The 17519-nt window shown below is 39.6% G+C and overlaps 1 protein-coding gene and 1 long non-coding RNA gene across 2 annotated transcripts; both read right to left on the bottom strand.

The window, feature by feature from the left end:
• Window positions 1–54: 54 nt before the first annotated feature.
• On the bottom strand, window positions 55–7403 carry LOC127427747 (uncharacterized). The gene is made up of 2 exons (XR_007894973.1): window positions 5196–7403; window positions 55–1276 (listed from the first exon to the last, which is right to left on the bottom strand). It is a non-coding gene; the product is annotated as an uncharacterized LOC127427747 (long non-coding RNA).
• A 4772-nt stretch (window positions 7404–12175) lies between these two features.
• LOC127427770 (uncharacterized) lies at window positions 12176–13619 on the bottom strand. The gene is made up of 4 exons (XM_051675551.1): window positions 13523–13619; window positions 13217–13274; window positions 12820–13093; window positions 12176–12736 (listed from the first exon to the last, which is right to left on the bottom strand). Exons 1-4 carry the CDS (start codon window positions 13617–13619, stop codon window positions 12326–12328), a joined length of 840 nt encoding a protein of 279 aa, XP_051531511.1. The 3' UTR covers window positions 12176–12325.
• Window positions 13620–17519: the final 3900 nt, after the last annotated feature.

Genomic DNA, 17519 nt, shown 5'->3' on the forward strand with positions numbered 1-17519 from the left:
CCAATGTGTGTGTGTGTGTGTGTGTGTGTGTGTGTGTGTGTGTGTGTGTGTGTGTGTGTGGGTTTTTTTTTTTAGTTTTTTTTTTTTTTACTCCTTTTATTTTTAAAAGTTCTAGTTCATCCCCATTGGTTTTCAAGGATTTGTGGTAAGAAAGGCTTTTGGGGGGCCGTGCTATCTTCAAATACTCTGTTAGACTCTTGCACATGAGGAATGACATTGTATTTGTGCTAAAGCCGAGTGTTAATGTGATACAGTTGAAAGGATGTTAACAGATTTAAACATCTGAAGGGCTTTTACTTTGTTTACTGCATATATCTATACTTGTTTTGACTGTTTGTGTATGCTAAACCTAGAGATGTAAAAATCGCAAAACATAATTTGCATTTAATTTTCCCTCACCAAACTGCTATTGCTTACATTTATTTCCTTCCTCTGGCTTTTCCTTTTTAACTTTTTCACTTGTTCCACCACATGTTTGTAGAATGTTCTCTGCCCTAGTTAGTGAGAAAGTTTGTGAAGATTAAATTAATTTCTACCTTGTTTTTCTTTGATTATCTGAGGGGTATGCAAAGTAAATGTTAAATGTATACCTGTTTGTTTCCATGTTGGGGGTTGATGGAGGTTCTCATTCTTGGTTAAAGCCGAGTTCAACTGTAATATAGTTCATTCATACCGCAAGAGGTAACGATGACATCTTGGCCTTTTATATATTTACCTGTAACAAAACATTTTTACATGTTGGTCATCTCCCGATTGCCTTTTTTGTCTTGACTTATAAAAGAAACAGAAATATACTGTCTCCCTGATTAATTTTGACCGATTATTGTAGTTTGAAGTTTCATGCAGCAAGTCAGAAGAGTTTGTTCTACTCCTAGTGTCTTTCACATTATTGTATTGTGAATTTGAGTAGCTACATTTGACCGAACTCCTCTTCAGAAAGCTGATTAGATATGACGGCCTGCTCGTTTGCATTAAAATGGAGATATTTCTGTTGAAATAAAGGAATGATAACCCAGTGTAGTATTCATATGAAGTAGTTCATGAATTTGTATTTTTATATACAGGTCAGTCCTTTACACATGCATTAAGACACTAAGAGAAAGAGGTCACAGTAGTGAGGAGTTTGTCCTGTGTTGTCAATCGTGCTTCAACAGTGGCATTTTTCATTTGATGTCTTGGGTTGTTTCTCTATAATCTGGATGTTGTCTCCATTTTCTGCAGAATGACTTTTGAACTGTAGGAAGTGTGGCACAAAGTAATCGTGGTCATGGAAAACCTGAAAATAAAATCTTAAGTCAGAAATTTTAAGTGATCATATAATTTTCTAGTTATGCCTAGCTCAACATTTCATCAGCTGCAAACTGCTTTGTTAGTACATCTCTATGAAAAGATGTGGGAGCCCAGTCTCTTATAGTCTGTATTTATCTGCCCCAGTGTACTAAATATGAGTCAAGTTTTGAAGGCATAGTTCATTCCAAAATGAAAATTTTCTACTCATCTACTCACCATCATACCAACTCAGATGTGTATGACTTTCTTCTTCTGAACACAAATGATGATTTTTTAAAGAATATCTCAGCTCTGTTGGTCCATACAGTGCAAGTGAATGGTGACCAGAACGAATGACCAGGGACATAAAGGCAGCATAAAAGTAATCCATATGACTCCAGTGATTAAATCCATATCTTCAGATACGATATGATAGGTGTGGGTGAGAAACAGATGAATATTTAAGTCCTTTTTTTACTATCAGTCTCTTCATAGTTCATAGACCTTCAAAGTTCTGGTCACCATTCACTTGCATTGTGAGGACCAACAGAGCCGAAATATTATTTTTTTAAAAAACGTGTTTGTGTTCTGCAGAAGAAAGAAAGTCATACTTATCTAGGATGGCATGAGGGAGAGTAAATGATGAGAGAATTTTCATTTTTGGTTGAACTAACCCTTTAACATGATTTTTAGTGTGAAAAATCACATACTAACATTTTCTGTGTAAAGTTATACACAATATTACAACTTTGTTGCCATGACAACATAATGCCTGTAAAAATGGGGATTTAAGCAACTTTACAGCTCAAGTATTACACAAGTTTTAACAGAATAATGTAAGAAAATGCTTTTATAAGATTATTAGTTTAACATTTCTTCTTTTAAACCCTCCAGAAATTGGCCCCATTCACTTCCATTGTAAGTGCCTAATTGTAACTTTGATTTTTGCCTTTTTTAAAGAAGAGGAACAAGTCGAAATTATTTTTTGTGGTAATCGACATTATGCCACAATTGCTGCGACTGAGCTGAACTTATGTTGAACCAGGAATATTCCTCTCGGTATGCCCCTTATTATCGGACACTTTCTTTCACAGTATAAATTAATTGAAGTACTGCACACCCCCATTTGGTGAACATGGTGACTTGAATTTATCTCACCTGAAGAATTGCTGACCTTTTATCAATGGTGATTTCTTTAGTAAGGAAATCTACCCCGATGGTGGGACGGTATAAATTAGTGAAACGATGTTCAACAAACCAGGTCATTAATGAAGATTTTCCCACACTGTTTACACAAAAAATAATTGGGAAAACAGTTTTATTGACCAAAGAGTGTTAACTGGTAAACTACAGTACCAGTCAAAAGTTTGGAAGAAGCTGACTGAGTTTGTTTCTTATGATCTCAAAAATCTTTTGATCTAAAGACTTGTGCTTAAATGCCTGAAACTAGTTTTAGATGATTTTAAATTGTGACTACTTGTGTATTTCAAGCCCATACAAATCTGAAACTGAGTTTATTATTATTATTTTATTTTTATGAATGAGTTGGACTAGAAAGTGAAGGAAAAGCAGCCAACAAGTGCCCAGCTGTAATCAAGGCAAAATGTTGCTACTTTAAGAATCAAAATATAAGCTAGTTTTTTATATATATATATATATATATATATATATATATATATATATATATATATATATGGTCACTTCATAATTCCTCAACTTCCATTTGAGTCATTTTATAGTTTCGATCACTTTGCAATTATTCTAAAATGTGATAAAAAAGGAATAATAAAAAAATGAGTAGGTGTGTCCAAACTTATTTACCAGAGTATCTACAGTACACCAATCTACTTGAGTAACAGAACCAGATGCCTCAGCAATTTTGTCATTCTCTTTAGAAAAAAAGCAGACAGCTGGTGACAAAGTCTTTACCATCAGAAAGTAACATTGCTTTTAGTTTCTTTCTTTACTACCTCATTTACCATCTATATGTCTTTGTTTAGAATTACACATACTGTAAATGTCTGTGAATGAAACACTTGTGGGTCACTGTAACCTGTAGCACATCAGAACAATATTAATCTTATTGCTCATTTTTGCAAAAGTGTTAGTCCTGGACTGTAATGGGAAATTAGCAAAGCAACTGTTGTTCATATTGCCTTTTTATGTTCACAGTGCATCCAGAAAGTATTCACAGCGCTTCACTTTTTCCACATTTTGTTGTTACAGCCTTATTCCAAAATGGATTAAATTCATTATTTTCCTCAAAATTCTACAAACAATACCCCATAATGACAATGTGAAAGAAGATTGTTTGAAACCTTTGCAAATTTATAAAATAAATAAATAAATAAAAAAAATCACATGTACATAAGTATTCACAGCCTTTGCTCAATACTTTGTTGAAGCACCTTTGGCACCAATTACAGCCTCAAGTCTTTTTGAGTATGATGCTACAAGCTTGGCACACCTATTTTTGGGCAGTTTCTCCCATTCTTCTTTGCAGGACCTCTCAAGCTCCATCAGGTTGGATGGGGAGTGTCGGTGCACAGCCATTTTCAGATCTCTCCTGAGATGTTCAATCGGGTTCAAGTCTGGGCTCTGGCTGGGCCACTCAAGGACATTCACAGAGTTGTCCCGGAGCCACTCCTTTATTTTGGCTGTGTGCTTAGGATCGTTGTCCTCTTGGAAGATGAACCTTCACCCCAGTCTGAGGTCCAGAGCGCTCTGGAGCAGGTTTTCATCAAGGATGTCTCTGTACATTGCTGCATTCGTCTTTCCCTCGATCCTGACTAGTCTCCCAGTTCCTGCCACTGAAGAACATCCCCACAGCATGATGCTGCCACCACCATGCTTCACTGTAGGGATGGTATTAGCCAGGCGATGAGCGGTGCCTGGTTTCCTCCAGACATGACGCTTGCCATTCAGGCCAAAGAGTTCAATCTTTGTTTCATCAGACCAGAGAATTTTGTTTCTCATGGTCTGAGAGTCCTTCAGGTGCCTTTTGGCAAACTCCAGGCGGGCTGTCATGTGCCTTTTACTGAGGAGTGGCTTCTGTCTGGCCACTCTACCATACAGGCCTGATTGGTGGAGTGTTGCAGAGATGGTTGTTCTTCTGGAAGTTTCTCCTCTCTCCACAGAGAAATGCTGGAGCTCTGTCAGAGTGACCATCGGGTTCTTGGTCACCTCCCTGACTAAGGCCCTTCTCCACCGATCGCTCAGTTTGGCCAGGCGGCCAGCTCTAGGAAGAGTCCTGGTTGTTCCAAACTTCTTCCATTTATGGATGATGGAGGCCACTGTGCTCATTGGGACCTTCAGAGCTGCAGAAATTTTTTATACCCTTCCCCAGATCTGTGCCTCAATACAATCCTGTCTCGGAGGTCTACAGACAATTCCTTGGACTTCATGGCTTGGTTTGTGCTCTGACATGCACTGTTAACTGTGGGACCTTACATAGACAGGTGTGTGCCTTTCCAAATCATGTCCAATCAACTGAATTTACCACAGGTGGACTCCAATCAAGTTGTAGAAACATCAAGGATGATCAGTGGAAACAGGATGCACCTGAGCTCAATTTTGAGTGTCATGGCAAAGGCTGTGAATACTTACGTACATGTGATTTTTTTTTCGTTTTTTATTTTTAATAAATTTGCAAAGATTTCAAACAAACTTCTTTCATGTTGTCATTATGGGGTATTGTTTGTAGAATTGAGGAAAATAATGAATTTAATCCATTTTGGAATAAGGCTGTAACATAACAAAATGTGGAAAAAGTGAAGCGCTGTGAATACTTTCCGGATGCACTGTAAACCCATGTGGGCCTACATGTGCAGTTGTGCACACTCATACATTGTTTTAATTGTAGATTTGGCATTTACAGGCTTTTATATGAGATGATAATAACCACTTTCTAAGGCAGAGAGACTCACCCAGAGTTCCCAATAAGAATCTCTTTCAAGTGTGGTGTGCTCCACTCAGTCATGATAATAACCAAAAGCTGTCTTCAATGAAAGGAGGTCATGAAGGAACTCATCTTAGCAAACACTTCCCCTTGCTGCATTTCAGACTTCACCACAGTCTGTAATGTCTTGTTAGTACCACTGATCCATAAAAAAGCATGGCAAAGTAGGTAATGGTTAACCACATTTACAGTGTAGGGTAAACAAATGCCTTGCTAAACTAAACAGGTGCAGTTGTGTCAGTGTTTTGGTGCAAGTTAACAAAACATTTTGGGAGTATATTGAATCCTGTACCATGATGTAATATTTGAAAAAACTTTAGCATTGCTGCATTATGAATGACACTGTCAACAACAGTGACAACAGTTTAAATATTTTGGGTTAGAAACACAATTGGAGTGTGAATCCTTCCTTGATTCAATCCAAATTCTCATTGTTAGAAGACCTGGTGATGGTGTAAAAACATGCAAAACCTGAGTTTGATATTTGAGCTTAGAGTGCAAATGATATAGTGACTTTCAGGGGGATTGACTTTTTATATTATGGCAATGCAGATATTAGAGCCTGGCCCTTTAAGGATTTCTTACTCTTTCGGTGATTCCCTCCTTACACCTGTTAGTAATTGGTCATTAGGTGCAAGTATACAGTATTAAGCCCCAGCAAACTCAATGAGAGATCGGTGTGCCCAGAGTGAGTGCACCTTATCCTTTCAGTCCTGCGAGTTTAACTTTGGAACAAATGCTAGTGCTGCTTTCAATTGCTCTTTGCTTTCTGAGAGTTTATCAAAAGCATGAAGTACGGTAGTCAGTTTCAACCACTTCTCTTGCTTGGTGTTAAAACTTCCATTCTATCTTGTGGTGCTACTTTTGGGAATAGAAGGTGGTGATGTACCCTGCTGGTTGGCGGATGGCTGCTTCAACTCCAGTTTGGCCCTCGTAATATCGTGACGGTGACCTTGCTATTTTGCCTTCTATGGTGCTGATGCAAATGTCCCTTTCACTTATCCTTACCTGAACTATTTGAGTATTTGTTATTAATTTAAACGGCTTGATTTGTTTTTGTATTGTTTAGTAATCGGGTGGCTTTATTTGCTGTTAGGTTTGTTTGTGATCCTTGATCTTTCGTATGATTTTCTTGTTTTTTTTGGAGTTTCCCTTGATGACTTGTGCTCCTTTTACATAGGTGATTGGGCCTTAGCTTCCTAGGCCAAGCTAGACTCTTCTGCATTGAAATTCCAGTGAATGCCCACATTATAATAGGTCATTCGTGAAGGTAAATGTACAGGTATTTAGTGATATTGAACTGACATTGGTTTATTGCCTTTTTTAATGTGTGGGGTGTTTTTATTTATTTATTTATTTATTTATTTTTTTTTTCCTTTCTTAGTTTGAGTGGTGTCACTGGTTGGAGAGACTATTCCCCTGGTGGTGGTTGCCTTTTCATTACACTGATCTTACTTTTATTGTGGTGTGTGTGTGTGCGCGCGGTGCTATTCTGCAGCATACCCTGGAAGTTTCTCTCCCTGGTATGCCTCTGATCTGTTTTTAGGAGTTATATTGGTGGTTTTATTCTTTTGGCCACTTCTACCTTTTTTAATGGAATTATCAAATAAGGATTGTGATTTTGAGTTTGTATATTTATGAATGTTATTTCCCCGTGTGTGTGTTAATATCTAAGAATCGAGTTGGAATTCTTGTCTGCTTATTGCACAAACAAACCTGAGTGACCTTTTGGGTTGAACCATTTCCCTGGGTGCAATTCCTTGGGTGGCGTAGTCAGGTGTTCCCATCTTGTATGACTTACTTTCTTCTATAGAACACAAACTAAGATTTTTAGAAGAATATCTCAGCTCTGTAGGTCCACACAATGCAAGTGAATGGTAACCAGATTTCAGATGGTCCAAAAAGGACATAGAGGTAATCCAAGTGACTTCAGTGGTTAAATCATTGTCTTCAGAAGCAATATTATAGGTTGGGTTAGAAACAGATCAATATTTAAGTCTTTTTTTAATACTATAAAGCTCCACCTTTGACCACCCCCAACCAGTAGGTGGCTTGAAGTGAAAGTGTAGCTTTACAGAAAAAAAGGGAACTAAATATATTGATCTGTTTCTCACTCACCTATCATATTGCCTCTGAAGACATGAATTTAACCACTATAGTATGGATTACATTTATGCTGCCTTTATGCCCTCTTTGGACCTTCTGGGATCTGGTCACCATTCATTTGCATTATGAGGAGCAACAGAGCTGTGAGGGGTTTTTTTTTTTTTTTTTTTAGAGAGAGAGAGAGAGAGAGAGAGAGAGAGAGAGAGAGAGAGAGAGAGAGAGAGAGAGAGAGAGAGAGAGAGAGAGAGAGAGAGAGAGAGAGAGAGAGAGAGAGAGAGATTTGTACTTAAATATTTAGCGGTAATGGGAGTATTTATAATTTGTCTATATATATACCAACCCGTTCTCATGACAAGTCATAACAGTACGAGATTATGAATGTACAAGCCAAGTTATACCAAAATCGCACGATATTTACTCTGATAAACCTGAAAAGAAAAATAAACGAATTGACGAACAATGTTAATGCAATTTTTCCTACATTTTAACCCAGACGTACACCTAGCATAAAGTCTATAACCTTACCAAAACCCGAAACCTAACCATGATTTTAAGAGAAAAATGTCTTGTGTGTGACGTGTTGGGCACTCTGGTTTCATTTTGCCCCAGACTCTGGGGCAGTCATCGATGTGAGAAGTAGACACATAGAAAGTTGGGTTCTGACCAGTGTGATGATCGCCAGGCAGATTATTTTGAGGGGTTGGAGGTCAGATAGCATGCCCCCATTTCGAGAGAGGTGCATGGAGATGGGGAGGATGGCGGCTTTTGAGGAGGTGTCATTTGGAAGATGGGGTAACTTGGATTTGTTTGTTGGGAAATGGGGCAAATATATGGAGTTTTTGGAGGGCTCTCGGGGTGGGGCGGTGGAGAGAGTAGTATAGTTTTAAATGTGTAGGATTATTTTTTTTTGTGTGTGTACTCGTGTGACCACAGGGATGTTTGTTGGGGGTCAGGGCGGGGTTGGGGATTGGGAGGAGGATGGGTGGTTATGGGGTTTAAATATAATATTATTATTATTAAAGATTACGCAGTTCAATTTGATGGAATTTTGTTATGTGATTCAAATGCGTAAACCTGAAAATATTTTTTTTGTGTCAATTTTTTTTAATGTCTAGTCAGATTTTACAATTTGTGATCACTATAACCCAATTAGCCTTTTATCATTCCTTTTTCCTCAAAAATACAAAATAACGAGAGAAATTTTGGCAGACCATGTACATTAGAGGTCCTCACATGGGAGGGGTCTTTCTCTGTGTCAGTTAAGGGTGTGGAGGCCAAAAATGTGCGTTGTAACAGTGAATACGAACACCAGTTCTCCACAACTGAAACGTGGTTTCAACTAACATACCTCACTGAAAAACACAGCCAAACTTAGCTAGTACCTTTGAGTCACACTATTACTTAAGGGAGCTGTGGCTTTGAGGTCAGGTACACATCCTCTTCTTTGAAAGTTTTTGAAACGTGGATTGTTCTTGACATGTATTTGACCATGTCCCATGCATTGCTCTCTCTATGAATAATATTCAATTAAAAATAAGCCTTTTTTGTGGATGCAATAGGCAGCAGTGGAGAGAAGAGACATGCTGGGAAATTGTGCAGGTGAGATATCCTCTTTCAGTCTTACAGGGACCCATAGACAAGAAGCATTCTGTGTGTTCTCACTCACACTTATCTTTGGGATAAGACCTTTGAAAAGAAATGATTTAGAGTCTTGAGGATGAAATAAGTAATTATTTGGGATGTAGCTAAATATTGCCAGTAGCACTGTGTATTCTTACATCCTCCTTCCTGTGAAATGTGTTCAGTCTGACATTAGAAATAAAAAAAGAATAAGCTGTCCAGGCTGATGAAGGCAGCATGGGCAGAGAGAGAGAGAGAGAGGGTGAGCAGTAGAGGCAGTCCTCTGAGCTGTACCCGCATGAGTCGCTCAGCTGTCTGTGTGGGCCAGAGATAAGGGCTTGCTTTCATGGAAGTTTCTTTCCTTAGAACTGGTGCGCTGCCCCCCTATAACCCACATCTGCCCCCAACCTCTTGGCCTTTCTGCCTTGGCCCCCGCACCATCCTGACCAGTATAACAGTTCCCGTAGAGGTCTTGAGTCATTCACCAACTTCAACGTCTTGTGGAGCAGCACTGTGTATATAAATTCGGCACCTGTTTGAGGGCTTCCTGGTTGCACTTCTAATCAGTACATGAATGGATATTATTACACTAAGAGAGAACTGCACTGTCTGTGCTTCCTGCATAAAGTTCAAAATCGTGCAAAATGTACAGAATTATTTTTACTGACATTTAGCTGCAATTTTGGTTTATTAAATGTATGCAACTACTGGTGGTGGGGAAAAAAATCGTCCATTACAAATAGCGATGCGGACCAGTGTTGGGAGTACCTAAATAAAAGTAGCAACCAGTGTTGGGTAAGTTACTAGTAATTAATTACTAACTACTAATTACACGGTAGAAGATGTAATTAGATTACTGTACTAATTACTCTGTCTGAAAAGTAATTGCATTACTTTTTACTTTCTAAACCTTTATCAACCTCGACCAGATGAAAATGCAAGGATAGACATGAAACTGTTCTTTTAATTGTCAAATAAATCATATCAAATCAAATAAATTATTCATGAACTGGCCAAAGAATTTAAGAGGGCTGCATTAATTTAGAAAACATTTTAACATTGGGCAATAGATTTGGATTTTAAATTCACTATTGTTTTATATAGAATTGTTCTATAGTCTATAAAGTATTTAACACAATTACATCAGAAGTAACTGTAATTAAATTACTGAAAAATTAAGTGTAATCCCTTTTTCAATGAAAAAGTAACTTACAGTAATTAATTACTTAGTAATGCATTACACCCAACACTGGTAGCAATGCTACTAGCTACATTTTCTGTAGCGTGACAGTAGTTCAGGTATATTTGCGCCTGTTTGTAACTTTTTCAGTAATGAGCTACTTTTTCCAACAAGAAGCGATGTAGCATCGCAAAATGCTACACTTTTGTCACATTGTATTGTACTTGCAGTAAACCGAGACAGTGACCAAACACGTCAGCCTGATCTCATGACAAGTCTTAATAACAGTACAATATGGCGAAATCATACAAGTTGGCTTATATGTATTCCAATAGATTAAGAAGAAATCAACTAATGAATAAGGTTATTAGAATTTTTCCTGAGTTTAACCCCAAACTCAAACGTAACCTTAAATTGTAACCCTTTACCCAAACCCTAGCCATGATTTTAATATGAAAACCACTGTTGTGTACCATGGAAGAAAGACAACATCAGGGTTTGGAACTTGTATGACAATCCAGTCATTTGTATTGCACATCCTAAATAACTTTGTTCACAGGCGTTATATCCATAAAAGGCTAGGTCAAATTTGATGCATATGTTGTATCAATTTGAAATGCAGTTTGTTGATTGGTTGGTTGTGGCAGTGGGGTGTGGTCAAGCATCTCTCTGGAGAGAGAGAAAGCAGTAAGGGCACTTACACCTGAGTTAAATTATGTCTAACACCTGTCTCTAATTTCAGTGAGCACAGGGAGAGCGGCATAAATAGAGCCACGCAGCACTTAGACGGGAGAGAGAGCCTGGGCACCACAGACGAGAATGAAACAAGAGTGTTATTATTATAAATGATGAGAGTGTATTTTGTGTGTGATTGGAGATTAACTTAGTGGATAACGCAAAGACTGTAATTGTGCTGCAGACGCAGAAAATAAAATTCCTTACCTAAACAAGGAAAGCTGCTTCTCGCCTCCTCCTTTACATTGGTCTAAAAGTCTTAGCTTCACATACAAGCCAAGTTGTACGATATCTTTCCATTTCACCATCTTGAACGAATAAAGCTGTTCAGCTGTGACATTAGTTTGTATGCGAATCCGGAAATCTAATTCACCTCATTTTTGTCCTATGGTTTTTATAGTGGCAGTTTTGAATTTGAGTAAAATAAGGTCTGTGGTAAAAATTACTTCAGATACTTGGATGTTTTGTTCTATAACACAAGTTAAACAGTCATAACTAAATGTAAATTTTGAAGCCGCTGTGTTAAAAAAAATTAAAAAAAATAAATTGCTAACAAGTTGCTTATTAAGGACTACAACTACCACAAGCATGTCAGTGTACGTGCCTGACAAAACGGAAAACCGTCATAGTCCTTTAGCAACATACTTTTTAAAACACACTATGGCTTCAAAATTGTGACTTTGTAATTTATGTTGTATAACAAAACATCCATGTATCTTCAAGCAATATTTATCACAGACCTTATTTTACTCATAAAATCCCACAGGGAACCCATGTATCGAAACTGCTAATTCTCTTCCGGGTATTTGGAATACAACCTGAACAGCTATTATTGCGAGTTCTCAATACTATGTTGAATGTGCTCACCTCAACAACTGTCCTCGGAGGCTCTCTCTCATATGTAGGGCTGTGAAATCCAAAGCATTGAATCGGTTTGTTCAGATGGTTCATGTAAATAAAGCAACATTTGGAAGTCCAATTAATTTTAGTCATACGGTTCATTTGGATGGTTTATGTTAATGAACCAGTTCAAATAAATGATTCAGTGGAGCAAAATATTTGATAAAGATTTTTTTTTTTTATAGCTTAAATGTTGTTGGATACTTTTTGTTAGTAGCTTGTAGTTGTCACGTACTGGCTTAGACTCAATGATGATAGAGAGATGGGTCATATAATACAGGTAAGTTTATTAGTGAATCGGCTGGAACACAGTGTTCAAACAGGTAAGATGATCAGTAGAGAGGTTCTTGAAATGCAGGATGGTATGATAGTAACTGAGGGTTTGCCTTACAGGTTTCCAGAGCGTGCGCACGCACACGAGAAGACAGTGGATGACTGGAGGATAACTGGGATGACTAGATCAAGGTAACAACGCTGGTAGGATATAATAGAAGCTCGTAGTAGGTAGGTTGAGGCAAGAAGTCTTGTAGCATCAGACGAGTGTGTGTGTGCTCTGCTTAGTGTTGGTGATGAGGGCTGATGAGTATCAGATATGCATGATTAGTACTCCGGTGAGTGTGAAGGCTGAGTGAGCGAGAGCCTGGTGTGAGCGTGACACTACCCACCCCCCCACGGGCCACTCCAAAGGACCGTACACCCCAGTGCCGTGGCCAGCCCCGGCCCCGGCCCCATCCGCGTGGAGCAGGACAATCAGGATGGTTCAAGTGGAAGGTCTGAGTGAGGACCGGATCCAGGATGTCATCTCGAGGTACCCAGGAGCATTCCTTTGGTCCATATCCCTCCCAGTCAACCAGGTACTCGAGACGACCCCTACGGTGCCGGGAGTCCAGGACTTCCTTGATGGCATAGATGGGTCCATCATCCTGGAGTAGCAGCGGGGGGGGGGGGTTATTCTGCTGTGCCAGGCTCTGTGGAGGAAGCAGACACAGGTGTTAGGTGAATTCTGTGGTGGTGGGGGGTGTAATTGTAGTTTGTACATCACCAGGTTGACCTGTTCCAGGATGGTGAAGGGACCAATGTATCTGGGATTTAATTTCTTGCAAGGCAGGTGCAACCTGATGTCCTTGGTGGAGAGCCACACTTTCTGTCCGGGCTGAAAGGTGGGAGTCGAGAATCTCCGGGCATTGCCGTTTCCCTTCTGACAGCGCACTGCTCGCTGCAGATGATGATGGGCAGCATCCCAGACCCTCTCACAGAACCAATGGTTGACTGCCAGAGGGTTCCCCAACCCAGAGGAACAATGGCGGCTGGTAGCAGAGTACGCACTGGAATGGTATTAAATCAGTCTCAGATTGGCGGAGTGAGTTCTGGGCGTACTCGGGTCATGCCAGGAACCGGTACCAGGGGTTCTGATGGCTGTGGCAGAAGGTTCAGAGGAAACGTCCTACTTCCTGGATTTTCCTCTCCGTTTGCCCGTTAGTCTGGGGGTGATATCCTGACGAGAGACTGACAGTCACACCCAAGAGCGAGAAGGCGGCTTTCCATACTCTGGAGATGAATTGTGGTCCTCTATCGGAAACGATATCCTCAGGAAGGCCGAAGTACATGAATACATGGTTGAAGAGCAATTCTGTGGTTTCTGTGGCTGAAATGTAGCTCCACGCAACTGTTCCAGTGCAGCAGGGACAAGGGGAAGTGGGTATCGGAACTTGACTGTGATTTTAGAGATCTGTAATCAGTACAGGGCCGCAAACCTCTGCCCTTCTTGGCCACAAAGAAGCTGGAAGCAGCAGGGGATGTGGAATGCCTGATGTGGCCCTGTTTGAGAGCCTCAGTCACATAATCCTCCATGACGTGCTGTTCCGGGAGAGATAACGGTTATATTTCACCTCTGGGCACTGGTTCACCAGGAATCAGGTCAATAGCACAATCCCATGGTCGGTGTGGTAGTAATTGGGAGGCTCATCACGGGCAGAAGACATCCTGGAAGCAGGCATAACATGCAGGAATGTCCACGGATAGTTGATCTGGAGGGCTCTCAATGGAGGTTGAGTGTATCTGCAACAGGTGAACATAGATGTTTGGTCACGGACAGGCATGGAAAGCAGGTAGCATGACAGGTGGAGCCCCACTTCAGGATGTTGCCTGTACTCCAGGATATTTGTGGATTGTGCCGGACGAGCCATGGATGCCCTAGGATCACGTCAGCTGTTGAGTGCTCCAGAACCAGTAGGGTGATGGTTTCCACACGTTGGCTGCCAACTTAGAGTTGCAAGGGTCTGGAACAGTGCTTGATGATGCCTATACCCAGGGGTTTTCCGATTATGGATTGGATGCAGTATTCAGGTGAGCAGGGTTCCATTTTGAGCTGGAGACTTTGGCAGAGTGCTCCCGAGATGAAATTGCCGGCTGACCCAGAGTTGAGGAGGGTGGTGACTGTGGATGACACAAAAGCAGTAAGCATTACAATGGTAGTAAGTTGTTTACAATTTACTGAGGGTGAAAACTCACCCCTGGTAATGGAGGTTGGACAAGACACGAGGACTTCACGTGTCCCACAGCTCTGCAATAGACAATGATGCTGGGAGAGGTGAAAAGCATCCACTTGCATGGGCTCAGAGACTGGTTCTGGAGGAGCTGACGGAACTGGCCGGGGGGTAGTGGAATGACTGCCAGGCTGGTTGGTCTCCAAGACATTCCCTCATTCGATGAGCCACACAGATGGATAACTGAATGAAACGCTCTAGCCCTATGGTGTTATCGTAGGCAGCGAGGATTCAGCCCTTGACGGTAGGTGGCAAGTAATGCCGGTTCGTTCCATCCGCTAACCGCTGCAAGGGTTCTGAACTTGAGGGAGTAATCAAGATCATCTTTTCCTTGACGGAGTTTAATTAATTTTTCACTCACTGTGGTGTCACCAGTGGGTTGTCCGAAAACTTCACGGAAGTGAGTGATGAATGAATCCAGCGACTGCATGACGGGATTAGCTTGTGTCCATAAGGAATCTGCCAATTGTAGAGCTCTGCCGGTAAGTAATGACAGGATGAAGGCTATTTTGGCTCTCAGAAGTGAAGCACTGTGGCTGCATTTCCAGGGCGAGCAAACACTGAAGCAGAAAGCCATTGCAGTCCACCGCCGAGCCAGAGTAGGGTGCTGGATTGACCACGGGACTGGCGGTGAACACCGGTGAAGAAGTGGTTCCAGGAAGTGATGGTTGTGCTCGATGACTGAAGAAAAAGAAGAGGTGAGTTCGGCATAAAAAAATAAAACAAAAGAAAAAGTTCTTGGGAAGGATCACTAGGATTAGTTCCTGCTGGATTCGTCATCATGGTCTGGCCTTCTGTCACGTACTGGCTTAGACTCAATGACAATAGAGAGATGGGTCATATAATAAAGGTAAGTTTATTAGTGAATCGGCTGGAACACAGTGTTCAAACAGGTAAGATGATCAGTAGAGAGGTTCTTGAAATGCAGGATGGTATGATAGGGTTTGCTTTACAGGTTTCCAGAGCACACACACAAACACTTGGGAGAAGACAAGGAAAGACTGGAGGATGATGTGAATGACTGGATGACTAGATCGAGGTAACAATGCTGGTAGAATATAATAGAAGCTCGTAGTAGGTAGGTTTTGAGGTAAGTAGTCTTGTAGCATCAGACAAGGCCAGACAATGACTGAGTGTGTGTGTGTTCTACTTATAGTGATGGTGATGAGGGCTGAAGTGTATCAGATGTGCATGATTAGTACTCCAGTAAGTGTGAAGGCTGAGTAAGTGAGGGAGAGCCTGGCGTGATCGTGACAGTAGTGTAGCTAATTACTTATTTAAAATAGTAGCTTGACTATTTTAACTACAAAGTTATGAGTAGCTTGTAGTTGGCGAAGCTACAGTTCAAAGTAGCTTCCCCAACACTGTCTAAAAATGAAAATAAATAATTATATAAATTAATAAATTTTTTGACGATTTAGGGTTTGGATAGTCTACAATTATTTTAATTTGCTTTATTTAAAACAATAGAAATCTATGGTATGTTATCATTTTGACAGCTAAGTAAATGTGTGTGTATGTAGTTAACTAGTCAGGGACATCCTCAATTGGAAATATATAATTTTATCAAAAATACAAATTATAAATAGTTTTCATTATTATTATTATTATTATTATAAAAATGCAAAAAGTGTTCTGTCTACCATTGTAGGGTGTCACTGTTCCTGTGAGTTTGTTCATAGTGCCATGTCAAGTCTTTCGATTCCCCAGCCTCCAACTTCAATCTTGATAACCTCTTATCACAGTTGAGCAGCCAGCACACACACACGGCCACGAGCCACATCCCACCACACTGCTCCAGACTCTCTCTCTCTCTCTCTCTCTCTCTCTCTCTCTCTCTCTCTCTCTCTCTCTCTCTCTCTCTCTCTCTCTCTCTCTCTCTCTCTCTCTCTCTCTGGTCCTCAGAGAGTTCTGTCTTTCTGGCAGTCTTGTTTTGTGAATTTTATCTGGGGATTAGCTGGGTTGATACAAAGCATTCAAATTTTTTGAAGAAAAAATAAATAAAAATAAAATTATATTTATATATATATATATATATATATATATATATATATATATATATATATATATATATACACACACACACACTACCGGTCAAAAGTTTTGAAACACTTGACTGAAATGTTTCTCATGATCTTAAAAATCTTTTGATCTGAAGGCGTATGCTTAAATGTTTGAAATTAGTTTTGTAGACAAAAATATAATTGTGCCACCATATTAATTTATTTCATTACAAAACTAAAATTTAATTTAAAAAAAAAAGTTTTTGAAATTGATGACTAGGACCGAATAATAAAGAAAAGCAGCCAATAAGTGCCCAACATAGATGGGAACTCCTTCAATACTGTTTAAAAAGCATCCCAGGGTGATACCTCAAGAAGTTGGTTGAGAAAATGTCAAGAGTACATGTCTGCAAATTCTAGGCAAAGGGTGACTACTTTGAAGATGCTAAAATATAACACAGTTTTGATTTTGGATTTTGTTTAGTCACAACATAATTTCCATAGTTCCATTTATGTTATTCCATTGTTTTGATGACTTTACTATTATTCTAAAATGTGGAAAAAAAAAAAAAAAAAAATATATATATAGTGTTTCAAAACTTTTGACCAGTAGTGTATGTATGTATGTATATGTGTATATATATATATATATATATATATATATATATCGTGATATTATTTTTTTATTTATATTTAACTGCAACTTTGTCTGTAAACTGCATTTTTTGTTTTGTTATAGAAATATCATGTCTTCTCACAAATACTGTAACTACTGGCTTCACTTTGTTTTAAAAAGTGGTGGGGAAAGTCGCACAGAATTAGGGATAAGGGGCTGTCTGTGACATCACATAAATGATAATACACCACACAATGCAATTCATATTCACCATGGTAGGATTTGTAATATTATGTCCAGTGCTGATTGGTTTCAGTTGTGTGGCCTTCACGTCAGCCAGCGATTTAGAAAAGAGACCAGCTTTACACTTGCCCAAATATGTGATGTAAAGTCTATGGCTGTGTTCGGGATGGCCCGATTAGATTTTGTTACAAGACAAAATTGAAGCTGTACTGTATATCAGTGAGTTTAAATCAAAAGGGGTGGTGGGGACAAAATCGTGACCAAAAATGTCCTCACTTTAGAAATAAACCATGCCGTGTTTTTAACACAGCCACAATGTAACAGTGCAATGGCCAAAACGTTC

Source organism: Myxocyprinus asiaticus, chromosome 37 (genome assembly GCF_019703515.2).
Source record: "Myxocyprinus asiaticus isolate MX2 ecotype Aquarium Trade chromosome 37, UBuf_Myxa_2, whole genome shotgun sequence".
NCBI classification, from domain to species: domain Eukaryota; kingdom Metazoa; phylum Chordata; class Actinopteri; order Cypriniformes; family Catostomidae; genus Myxocyprinus; species Myxocyprinus asiaticus.